Below are 13,620 nucleotides of genomic sequence, written 5' to 3' on the forward strand. Positions count from 1 at the left end.
TTGATTTGCATTTTCCTAATAGCTAGTAATGATGAGCATCTTTTCATATGTTTATTGGCCATTTGTATGTTCTCTAGTGAGAAGTGTCTGTTCAGGTCCTCTGCCCATTTTTTGATTGGATCATTTGTTTTTTTGTTATTGAGTCATATGAGTTCTTTGTATATTTTGGATATTAGGCCTTTATCGGAAGCATTACTTGCAAATATTTTTTCCCATTCAGATGCTTGTCTCTTTACCTTGTGGACGGTTTCTTTTGCTGTGCAGAAGCTTTTTAGTTTGATGTAGTCCTATTCATTTATTTTTCCTTTTACTTCCCTTGCCTTTGAGGTCAAAGAACCAAAAAGTAAAAGTACTTAGCAAGTTTTATACATGTTGTAGCATGTGATAGTTGTAACAATTTCCTCCATTTCCTCCAATGAATTTTAACAATAATTCATTGTATGTATATACCACATTTCATTTATCCTTTTATCCATCAGTGGCCATTGGGTTGCTTTCACCTTTGACTATTGTGAATAATACTACAGAAAACATAAGTGTACAAAATCTCTTCAAGCCCCTACTTTCAATTCTTTTGGATATAAACTCAAAAATAGAGGATCTTCTCTTCTAATAGAGTGCCTGGATCGCATGGTACTTCTAGCTATAATTCTTTGAAGGCTCCTTTATTTCGTTTTTCAAAAGCAGTTGCACCATTTTATATCTCACCAACAGTTTGCAAGGATTATAATTTTTCCACATCTTTGCCAACACTTCTGTTTTTTGTTTGTTTCGTTTTGTTTTGTTTTTAAATAGTAGCTATCCAAATGGGTGTGAAGTGATCTCATTGTATTTTTGATTTGGATTTCTCTAATGATTTGTAATGTTAAGCATCTTCTCATATGTTTATTGGCTATTCGTATGTTATCTTTGGTGAAATGTCTATTCAAGTCCTTTGCCCATTTTTTTAATCAGGTTATTTTTGTTTTTGTTGAACTCTAGGAGGTTTTTGTTATTGTCGTTGTTTGTTTGTTTTTAATGTTCTGGATATTAACCCCATACCAGAGATATGGTTGCTAATATTTTCTTCCATTTAGTAGGTCACCTTTTCACTATGATTGTTTCTTTTGCACAGACATTTTTAAAATTTGATAGGGTCTCATTTCTTTTATTGCCTGTGCTTTGGCTTCATATCAATAAATTATTATCAATTCCAATGCCATGAAGCTTTTCCTCTGTTTTATTTTAGGAGTATAAGTTTGAGGTCTTACTTTCAGGTCTTTCATTCATTTTGAATTAATTTTTATAAATACTGTAAGAGTCTAATTTCATTCTTTTGCATGTGAATATCCAGTTTTTCTAACACCATTTGTTGAAGAGACTGTTTTTTTTTTTCCCATTGAATTATCTCGGTACCCATGGTGAACATCATTTAACCATATACATAAAGACTTATTTCTAGGCTCTGTGTTCTAGTCCATTGTTCTAGTCCAAGAATGCTATGAACATTCTTAAATCTTTTTGTGGACATAACGTTTTCCTTCTCTTAGGTATATATCTAGGAGTAGAATTGTAGGGTCATGTCTAACTTCACTTAGAAATTGCCAGATAGTTATCCAAAGTCATCAATACTTGGTATTATCGTAACAATACTTGGTATTATCGTTTTTTGTTTGTTTGTTTTTAATTTTAGCCATTTGGGTAGATAGAGTCACTTTGTCCCTTGGTTAAATTGTTATTTGAAGCACTTAAAGTTACCTTAAATTTAACCTTAAACATGTGTTTATTATTTTCTTTTCCTACCAGGGCATAAGCTTTATGAGGTGCTCTTTGCTCCTCTATTTATAAATGTTTCCTGACATACAGTAGGTACTCAAGAAGTTTATTTTGTATAAAATGAACAAATAAAACATGAATATTTACCTCAATATTTACCTTCTTACTGAAAGTGCTGTCATTTGTATATAGAAGATATATCTGAGTCTTCTCCAGAGTCCAATAATTGGTCATGGATATTTTAGTGGTTGAATCATCCCAAGAGAAAAAGATCATAGGACAGAGTTTAGGCCTGTGCACTCAATTTGCCAAATTTCCAGAATTTCCCACTGCGATAAACTTTAAGACCTAGGAGCATAGTAATATTAAAAGATAGGCTGGTTGTAGGAATTAGAAAAAGTTCATCTGTGAAACAATGTTTAAGAACTTTAGTTTATTTCTATGAAACTTTAGAAACTTCTAAGATCTTTAGTTTCTTATTACTATGAATAGTAATGCTCAAGATAATGCTGAATAACACTGTTTTAAATATTTTTTGTCCTTTAATCGTTTTACATTGAAAGTAGATGGTTAAATGTTACTTTTGACTATTTGGTATCATATTTTCAGTTACAATTTAAAGACTCCACCTCATATTCTTTTTTTGCCCCCAGAAAGTCAAATAAAGAAAACTCCTTTACCCTTTCATAACTACAGCAACATGAATGAAGATCTTAATATAAAGACAGCAATTGTTCTAGGATACCCTTCAAAAAATGCATCACTGGAAAATGAAAGAAGTCAATTACATTCCAGGAAAAAACGTTTTTTATCATATCCAAGATATGTGGAAGTTATGGTTACAGCTGACGCCAAAATGGTTCATCATCATGGACAGAACTTACAGCACTATGTACTAACTCTAATGTCAATTGTAAGTAAACTTAACAGGTCTTTTATATTTTCTAAAATGTTTGATGTAATATTTTTTTCACATTTAATAATAAAAGTTTTCCCAAACTCTAAATGTAAGTGAATTTTACCTAGGTTTAAGGCAAAAATAATTCATTGAAATTTAGATTAGTTAGATACATAGCAATTATTCATTCTATTCTGTTACTTGGACAACTTTCTAAAACATTAAAGTCTCTGAAACTACTTGTAGAAAATGCTTGAATGATTTCACATGAATGGCTTCTGCCCCCCTAGTGACAGGGAAGATCCTAGTAGCATTGATCTTTTTGCCCCTTAAATCTGAATTTTTAAACCTCACCCTATTTTTACACAGAGGGAAGGGGATATTATTTTTACTACTGATACAATGGTCAAATCAGAAATTGAGACCTATGATATTTTAAGTTATAAATATATTTATGGGGATAAAAGGATAGGTTATTACTAATAGAGGTGCTTTAGCAAATTTATGATGTAAGATCACAATAGCTATGAAAGTTCCTTATTTGATGTTTATATCTCTGTTGAACAGTGATGGTTCCACTATCCTTAGGACAGAATTCTAGTGCCAGGGAAGCGCACCACTTCTGTGTTAGTGGTAGCACTCTGTATCTGATCTGTACACACACATATACATACATATAGACATAGACATACACACTTTCTTTCCTCTTCAGAAATAGAATGAGTTCTAAATTACTTGGGTTTAGGGCTTAATTCTCTTTCATTGAAAGAATGTTCAGCAGACTTTAGGGTTCTATACATATGTTGTTATTTTATTAGTGAAAAAATGTGATCATAGCTATATTCATAGATATAAATAAGTTAAAGGTGAAAGGAAACTTTGGAGAGTGACATTTTTCTTGTTTTCTTGTGACTTTCTAAGTCTTATGTCTCTGGAAACCCCTCAGTCTTGAGCAAACTGGGACACTTGGTCACACTACATAGAGATTGTAAAACAACTTGTTTTTAACTCCACTTGTGAATTACATTTCCAAAACTGCTCTAAACAGGTAAGAGGAATGCTGTCCCCACCTAAGTGTCCCCAGATGTTTGCTGTTGGGGAAGGGGCCAGTTCAAGTTTCGCATATTTTGCCCTCATTTTTAAGAAGACATTAACTGCATTTATTCACACACTCAGAATGTTGGTAATGTTCTTGTCATAGTAATTTAGGAAAAAGATGAAAATGTGATTTAGACTTGGAATATGATCGAGAGCCATTTAGAGAAAAATTCAAAGTAATGAAAAATAATTTTTGTGTTGAGCTCCAGATATAGAGGAATTTGTTGAGTGCTTTCAGCATTGACAAATGGATTATTTGTCAATAGAGACGATTACCTATCTTTACCCATCCTATATGTTATTCTGTCTTTAACTTTTTCTTTGCTTTCAACAATTTAACAAAATGTGCAGTGATGTAGAAATAATGTGTGTGATTTAATTCACTTAGAATGCTGTATTCCTAGGAAAATAGTGATTCCTATTCAGAGGGTTTTGGAATTAACATTAAAATTACTTGGGAAGAACAAAATTGTGGTATATAGTATATATAATGCAATAAGTGTGTTAAATAAGCAGAGATGTCCAATTATTTGTTATTTCAAATCTTTTATCCTTAGAGAATTTAGGTTACATTATCACAATTAAAATAGCATTTACATATGCATTATTAAACTACTAAGATATGTATAAACTAAGGCAATTACATTCTTCAACAGATTTATTTTGATATTCAATGACTTACTATTAAACCTTGAAAATATTAATGTGTCCAAGACTGCCACAATCCACTGTGCTTACAAGTTTTGACTTCACAATCTTGTTATAGATTTAATAATGTAAGTTTGAGCATCATGTTCTACTCATGGAATTAGCCCTATTAAAATATAGTCACTGTTATTTAGAGGCATTTATCAACTAAAAACCTTCATGTGCATTACAGTGACTTAATATCATTGCGTTCAACTCTGAGTTGCTTTTACTGGTGTTATTCAAGATAGGGAAAAATTTGAACCACACTGAAATAAAAACTAATGATTTACTTTCATGCTTTATGACCACTTATGTTACCTTTTCCTTTCTTCAACTCAGTGCTCTGCTTCTTAATTCTTTGCACATATTTCCTTTTTGTACATATGTGGTTATGTCACCATTTTCTAACTTAAGTCTTTCTGACAAGAGTAGTAATCTTTGTAAACAAAATTTGTTTAACTTGTTAAAATCAGTTTTTTTTTTTTTATATAGATGACTTTGAAGGTAAGGGTGGTCAAAAGGTATAAATTTTGTTATAAATTATTCTGGGGGTATAAGGTACAGCGTGGGACTATGGTTCACAATATTGTATATTTGAAAGTTGCTAAGAGCGGTGATCTGTAAATTTCTCATAAGAAAAAATTGAAACTATATGTAGTGATGGATGCTACCTTATTTTGGCCATCATTTTGCAATATATAGTAAAACATTATGTTGCATACTTAAAACTAATACAATGTTACATGTCCATTATCTCAATTTATAAAAATGGCTAAAATGAGAAAGAAGGCAGACTTTAAACATGTCATATGTGAATTTTTGCTGAAACTATATAGAAATTATTTCAAAATGATTGATAATTTAATGGTGATAGTAATTTTTTTCATGCTTTGCTTGAAGTAATTTTGCCTAGAATTTTCCTAAAAATACTTAAACAATGTAATTCACATCATTTCTTCACCTTTCACTAAATAGCTATGAAATAATGCTTACTATTTTGATACCTGTAAAGAACTGTGTACTCTATATGCCAGGGAAATACATATTTCAAGAATAAAAGATTAAATACATTTAATTAGATTAGTAAAAATTCTAATACATAGCACATAAAATGTAGCGATTACAGTAATATATTTACAATGACACAGGGCTTTATAACCATATGGTCATTCATCTGCCTGGTTCACAATTCAGCTTAATTGAATAGTTAGTTATTCAATGATAGCACCTTTAAACATTAAAATATAGTAAAAGGTACATATATTAAGTATGAGCACATAGATTATGAAGGTCAATACTTAAAGCAAAAGAAGCTATAGACATTTAAATGGGCGAGATGACTTTAAAGAAACATAATTTTAATATAAAAGCAAAATATCAATCTGACGGGTTTTTTAGGTGTGTGTGTAAAGAATTATTTAAGTTGAACCATCTGTTTTTGTATCTTTTACTCCAAGAAAAACGAGTTTTTTAAGGGTAGAGATAATGCCTTGTTCATCTCTGCAACACACACAGTGTTTGACAGGCACTAGATATTTAATAAAAATTTCAAGAAATAATGAAACTGATCCTTTGCTTTATATTGGGCATATTATGTTAACTAATTTGAAACACATGAACTAAAACTAGCATTATATCTAACATATGCTTTTTATTCTGAAAAAGTTTTATAAGTGATAATAACTACCATTGATCCCTAGGACCCAGCCCTAATCTAAATGCTTTCTGTACACCACCTCATTTAATCCTTATAGGAGTTTGATAAGTAGGAATTATCAAAGAGTGGCAGTTGGAATCTGAGCCTGGGTCTAAGTGAGGTAACTATGCTTTATAACATTACCCAAACTGCATATGTAATTACTTGAATTACATTTTCTCTAACATTACATTTTAAGGAAATTGCGCTGTAGTGATATATTTAAAACTCCACTGTTAGAACTCTGGGAATATGTTTCCAAATTCCACCTGGTAGGTTGGTTCTCAGTACAGGTGCAGCATCTTTGTCCTTCTGAAAGTGAAAATACTTTTGTGGTTATATATTTTATCTCTAATGTTATAACAACTAGATTGGCATTTGTAGTCAACATATTTAGGGCAACGAGTAGAGAAATTAGCCATTTAGATACTTCATAGGGCTTAAGTTATTTTCTCTGGAGTACTGGGAATGCATGATCACCTGTGACAGAAGTCTTCACAACTGTTTTATTTGTAGGAGGAAAAAACCCTTGTGCATACCTTTGAGGTATAGTTTACCTCGTAATTTGACTTAGAAAAGCATCTACTTTTAAACTCACAGAATCAAAGTACAACTCTGAAGTCACAAATATGGGTATACTTCTTTTCTACAGTAGTTATATTTTTTAAAGTTGCATGGAAAATGAGTATCAATTCAGTTATAGATTTCCACAGCCCCTATTTTAAAGAAGCAATACTGCAGTGTTAACAGACATGCTTGAAATCACCAATCATCTGATTGGTCTAGTCTTAACTTACTCTCAACCCCACAGGGGCATCCACCACTTTTGCCATAAATGACACCCTCAAAGCCAAAGGCATGGCTTCAGGTAGAGATGACAAACCTGTATCTGGCTGCACAGCTAAAACAATAGGAAAGATGCTAGAATGTGTAAGTCCAATCCGACCTTGCAGTGTTAGCATTTTCAGAGATGCTTTTGGCTCTGGTTCTGGTAGTACGCTGTGTGGCACTAGAAGCAGCAGGAGCAGTCATGTTACTCATTGCGTTCAAGCAGCTTTGGCTAATGGAGCGAGGTCCCCACCACTGGTATTTCTAGCAAACCAATCTCCTCAAGATTAGGGACCATGTCGCTTCTAGCTAACAAAGCACAGAGTAGATGCTGAACATTTATTAAATGAGAGAAGTAGCATCTCTTGAAGCAATTGCTGTCTTGGTTTGGGCAGTGGTCCAGGAGATGGTGATCCAGGTTTCAGAAGCAATTTTCAATGCTCAGGTGGTCCAAGACCATAGAGTTATGTCTCTAAAGGAGTACAAGGCAGAGGCCTTAGCATGGAAGACATTTTTACTGCATTGGGTACCTCTGATGGCTACAAGAAGAGGATATGAATTAGTGAAATGGGTGGCACCTTAGCTCACAAACTGAGCCCATGCAGTGCCTCATAGACTTGAGTTCTCCAGTTGCAGAGAATTAAGCATTAGGTTGTGACCCACGACCTCTCCTATGGCTCTTTATATGATTCTGGATGAATCTGCTTCCATGGATCCAGTAATGTTAAACATTAAAAATCATAAACATACTTAGAATTAGAAATATGCAACCATGGCAGGAAAAATTAGGTAAAAGAATTGGAAATATGCAACCATGGCAGGAAAAATTAGGTAAAACTATCAGAAAATAATAAAAACATTTTTTTATGGAGTATTGTGGGCACATAAACTGTGGATTGTGACACAGAATTAAGTGAATTTCTTGCTTAATTCAAAATAATAAACAAAACATTATTTTTATGGAGTATTGTAATAAACAAAACATTTTTTTTATGGAGTATTGTGGGCACATAAACTGTGGATTGTGACACAGAATTAAGTGAATTTCTTGCTGAATCCAGAACAGTATTTTCCAAGCTCTAATGCATGTTCCTATCACTTGAGGATCTTGTTAAGATGCAGATTTTGACTCACTAGTCCAGGTTGGGTCCTGAGATTCTTCATTTCTAATTAGCTCCAGGTGATATGGTGATACAGTAGCAAAGGTTAGGATACTGGTTCTCAAAGTTGGCTGCACATTGGAATGATTTTAAAAAAATGAGGAATTTTAAAAGATATTGATGGCTGGGTCTCAACCCTAGAAATTCTGACTTAATTGGTAAGGGATGTGGCCTGAGTGTCGGGATTTGTGGAAAGCTCCCTAGGAGATTCCAGTGTGTAGCTCAGTTGGAGAATTGATGCTCTTGGACTGGTTTCAATTTACTTTTGAGAAGAAATATTCACTTTAGGCATCTAATCCTACACTTCTTTCTTTGCAGGTCGCGGCAATCTACAAAGATTCAAGTATTGGAAATCTTATAAACATAGTAATTGTAAAATTAATTGTAATTCATAATGAACAGGTAAGAAACAGTTCTGAAATTAGTAATCTTAGTTGTGGTAGGCTCCTAGCACAGTTATATATAGATCACAAAACTCTTATTAGAAATGAGGGTTTTTAAAAATTTACATTTAAAAAACTCAAAAGTAGTGAAATTGACTTTTTCTGTTGTGATGGAAATAAAATGGAATAACAGCAGAAGAAGTAACAAAAATTTAAGATTGAAAACATCCAGATATCCACTTTTATAATCTTACTGTTGAAGGATTTAAGAGATGGTAATTTTTAGAAGATAGTTTTTGATCCTAAATATTGGATGGTTATACTGAGAGGGTCTAATTAGGTTCTGTTTTGGTCACAGTGACTCAAGTATTGCTAAAATATGTTTGAGATATTAGGGAGTGATATTGCCACTTCATTTGCCTATAAAAATGCTGTTTGATAAATTGTGTGGGTGCTGACAAGTTTTGAAGGAAAAGAGGCCATTAATATTTTGATGTAATATTGCATATTTTTGTGTGCAGGAAGGACCGGTCATTAGTTTTAATGCAGCTACTACGTTACGCAACTTTTGTTTATGGCAGCAAACACAGAATGTTCTTGATGATGCTCACCCTTCCCACCATGATACTGCTGTTCTTATCACTAGGTACAGTTTTATAAATATAACTCCTCTAATCGCAATTATTTACCGTTTCCTCCTGCATGATCAATCACTGGTACTTCTTGTAATCTTAATTCCTTATCAGTAATACACTGCAGTGTTCTATGAGAACTTGTATACAAAAGATACTATTGAATGAAAGCATTCTTCTATTCTTTGAGACCGGAACACTAGTTGATTCCTTAGGAAATTAGCGATGTTAGGTGTTAAGTAATGGTTTGACTTAAACAAAATAATTACTTTATTATATTAGTGACAATAAGAGACTTAGGAAAAAGATTCAGAAATTAACTTGGTTATGGAACTGAGAACAGATTTTGTTCATTCTCTACTTGATCACTTGGAAAGAAGAGCTTTCAAATTTATTTGGTTTTCTAATAAAATGGTCCTGCCACATAAAAGAATCTGTTCCTTGTTCTGATGCTCAATGCGTGTCTTAATTACTAGGCTGCTTTTCTAGGGTTTTCTTCAAACTTATCTAATTATATAAAAAACAGCTTCTGCTATTATAAAATGATTATTTACAAGCTGCTATAAGTGCTGATTCACACCTTTGTTTCAGCAACACTGATACTACCAGAATATTTAGATTCTAGGTTTGTTGTTGTTGTTGTTGCTGGTTGGTTGAACAAAGGAAATAAATCTCTCCCTTGGAGAAATCTCAGCTTTCTAGAACCTCGAAGTTAAATCCTTTAGTCCATATGTAACTGGGGTATATAGTCTTTGTGCTTTATCTCTTTGCAAAACTAAAGCACAATTGACTTAATTTTTTATACAATATTCTATTATCAGTCCATGGTTCTGCCCTGGACTATAGTTAGAGGCCAAGCAGCAAAAACTGGAGATAACAAATTAAAGACAGGAGGGAGAAAAGGGCTGTGGGAGGAGACCATGAGGAAAGAGACAAGACTACTGTCAAATTGAATGGTTAGGGACTAAGTAATGCAGAAGCAAAAAAACACAAGCAACTTGATAACATCTGAGAACATTATTTTGCAGGAGAAAATAATCAATTGCTGAGGCTTGTAATGACATTGAGACTTCAAGAAAAGAGTGTATTACATACTACTGCATAAGTAAAGGTGGAGAAGTGAAAAACATACTTAGAAAGCTTTTCATTGAACTTGGTTAAGCTTCAGAGATTTACAGCAATCACTTCTATATAGCACCCGTTACTTATTGCTATGCACAAATGGTATATTACTCCACATTTAAATTTATTGAGAGCTTACGAACTGGATTTTGGAAGTCAGCTTGTAGTAATGGTCACTTCATAGTTAAAGCTTCTTTTGGCTTGTTACAAAAATATTTTCTGAAAAAACTTCAAAATCTTTTGTTTTAAGGGAAGACATTTGTGGAGCTAGAGAGAAATGTGACACACTAGGTAAGTTATTTTGTAAATTAAATATAGCCTATATGATTTTTTACTGAATTATTAGAGGTAATGTTTAGATTTTTCTTTTTCTTTTACTTTTAATCATTTTGATCAGTTGTCTCAATGATTATAGTCATCACTATTTGATTTTGCTTCTATAAATTTTAGAGAATAACTAATTTTTATGTGCCAATTACTAAATATCGATTTCTCGTGCAAAGCTTGACATATTTTAAAGTGTTTTATTACATTTGGCTCATACCAAATAATACATAGTAACCTACATACAAATTTAAAGCAAAATAATAAAATGAATAGCCATGAATCGACCACCAGATTTAAGAGCTAGAACTTTATCAATAGTCCACATCCTCTATTCTATTCCCTTTCATTTCCCCAAGAGGTAGCCAATACCATGAATTTTGTATGTGCCATTTCCTTCCATCTTTTGAAAAACAGTTTTATTACATATGTATGCGTTCCTAAAGAAATTGTTTGGTTTTGCTTTTTTTTTGAGCTTTGTAGTTATAGTTAATGCATTTTCACTGTTGTATAATATTTTATCCATAGTTCACATGTCCTATATTCTGTCAGTGGATAGTTGGACTGAGTATAACTGTGTTCTGTTAACTTCATTGTAAGAGCTAGGGTATATTCTTATAATTATACTCTCTATGTCAATAAATGTGCTAATTTTCAACTTTATAAGATTTACCAAATTATTTTCTAAAGTGGCTGTACCAATTTACATCTTTATAGTGTATCAATATTTTGATTATATCCATATAAACACAAAGTATCTTTAGATTTCTCATTTTTGCCGATCTAAATGTTGTATATTTCATTGAAGTAATAATTTTAGTTCCATGATTACTAATAAATTTGAGCAACTTATATTTACTGGCCATTTATAGTTTCTTTTCTGTGAAGAATGAAAGAAATGAAAGAAACATTACCTATTTTTCTGCCGTGGTATTTCTTATTTTCTTACTGCTTTTTAGGTGTTCTTTATAACTTTCTAATGCCAATCCTTTTTGGTTTTTATGTATTGCAAATATATTTTTAAACATTTATTTCTAAGTCGTGTGTGTGTGTGTGTGTGTGTGTGAAAATATATAATGTAGAAAAATTTATAATTTTAGGGTTAGCAATTTTGTATCTTATTTAAGAAGCCCTTTTGTAGTTCAAACTCTAAACATCCTGTTTTCTTGTAAACATTTAAAAATTTGTCCTTTCACAAATCTCTAAAAAGTTAGGGATAATTTTCTTTGATACGATATCAGATTGGGATCTAGTTTTGTTAGTTCCTTTTCTATTTAGATAACCAGTTTCCTTAGACCATACATTGAATAGTTCACCTCCTTTCCTTAGAATCTGCAATGTCATATGTAAAATTTCTATTTTTTAGTGGTGTCTGCAAATCAGCCCATCATTCCATTAGTCAATACTTTTTATTTAGTCCATGCACATTATTTTAATTTTTATAACCCTATAATAAATCATGATAATTGGTATGGTATGTAATTATACCTTATTTTCTTTAAGACTATTTTGGCTGTTTTTGGTCCTTTTCCATGACAATTTTAGACTAGCATGTCAAATCATTATAAAATAATAATTTGTGCATTTATGTAGGTCTTTTTAAATGTCTTTCACTAGTATGTATTTTTTTTTAAGCCTGTCATGTAAACTTTTGTTAGACTTCCATCTTTTATTAGTGTATTGGTGTATGTTGATTGACAGAAATACAATAGATTATTCGGTTTATTGATTTTAAAATCCAGCCACCTGATTCACCACTTTAATTAATCTTCACAATTTATCTAGATTTTTTTATGTGAAGAGTTATATTATTTGTGAATTATGGCAGTTATCCTTCTTTAATCCTTGTAATTTTTTTTTGTCTTACTGCAAGATAAAAACCTCTTGTATGAATAAAAGTGATAATACTAGCTAGCCCTTTATTTCTCCATTTTAAAGGAAATTCTTATAAAGTTTTACCATTAAGAATAATATTTGCCACAGGTTTTTGGCAAATAAATTTATCCTAGATTTGAGCCTTTAAAAAATGATGTATGCTTTAATTTCTTAAAATTTTTGAACATATTGAAATGATCATGTAATTATTATATCAGTCTGGGAATTCCTTTTACAGATTTTTTTCATGCTAAACTAATCTTGATCATGGTTTTTCTTTTTGCCTTTTTTTAAAAACACACTGCTAGATTCCATATAATGCATATATTTTCAGGAGTGAAATGACCTTTTATATTTGTTTAATTTTGATACCACGGTTTTAGTCACCATAAAGAATTGGTTGGAATGTATCATTTCTTTGCCTATTCTTTGGAAAATTTTATATAACATTGGAATGGTCTATATTTTGAAAGCTTGGAAGATGCTACCTAGATAAACAACCATCCGGGTTTCATGTTTTCTTTGTGGAAAGATTTTTAACTATTTAATTTCTCTAATGGTAATTAGACTATTTTTTTTTATCAAATCTTCTTGAATATATTTTAAAAGATTTTTTTTCTAAATATTTGACTAGTAAAATGTGTTAGCTTAAATTATTTTCAGAGCTTTTTAAAATTAAGTTCTGTGTAACTATAGTTGTGCCTCATTTTATTTCTGATATTATTTATTTGCAACTCTTACTTTTAATAGCTCAATTTCACTGTAATATTGTTTATTGCATTTGTCTTTTTAAAGGACTACTGGTTTTTACCTCTTGTTTTTACTTCATTAATTTCTGCTCTACTTTTTTTTCCCGGTGTACTGCTGCTGTTCTATTTGTAATATAAATTGTTTGGTTAGCTGATTAACATCCAGGATTTTTTCTTTTCTAATTTTATTATTTAAGACTATCAATTTACTTTAGTGTATCATTTCTTTTTGTGTCCCACAAGTTTCGATAGGTATTTTTCATGTCATTCAAAAATCAAAGTGTAAATTTTATCATGATTTCTTTGACTTTTTAGAAAAGCATTTAAAAATTTCAATGTGTGAAGACTTACTGTTTTTTGTTTATTGAATTCTAATTTAATTTCACTGCAGTTGAAGAATAGGATCTATA

At 31.5% G+C, this 13,620-nt stretch overlaps 1 protein-coding gene across 1 annotated transcript in view; it reads left to right on the top strand.

Moving 5' to 3' along the window:
* ADAMTS20 (ADAM metallopeptidase with thrombospondin type 1 motif 20) overlaps positions 1 to 13,620 on the top strand; it is a 150,296-nt gene that overhangs the window by 40,235 nt on the left and 96,441 nt on the right. Inside the window, exons 4-7 of the mRNA XM_006916882.3 lie at positions 2,409 to 2,668; positions 8,444 to 8,527; positions 9,030 to 9,154; positions 10,513 to 10,553. Of these exons, the coding sequence (XP_006916944.1) occupies positions 2,409 to 2,668; positions 8,444 to 8,527; positions 9,030 to 9,154; positions 10,513 to 10,553 (510 nt within the window). The remainder of the gene's footprint in view (positions 1 to 2,408; positions 2,669 to 8,443; positions 8,528 to 9,029; positions 9,155 to 10,512; positions 10,554 to 13,620) is intronic.

Source organism: Pteropus alecto, unplaced genomic scaffold (genome assembly GCF_000325575.1).
Source record: "Pteropus alecto unplaced genomic scaffold, ASM32557v1 scaffold196, whole genome shotgun sequence".
Lineage (NCBI taxonomy): Eukaryota > Metazoa > Chordata > Mammalia > Chiroptera > Pteropodidae > Pteropus > Pteropus alecto.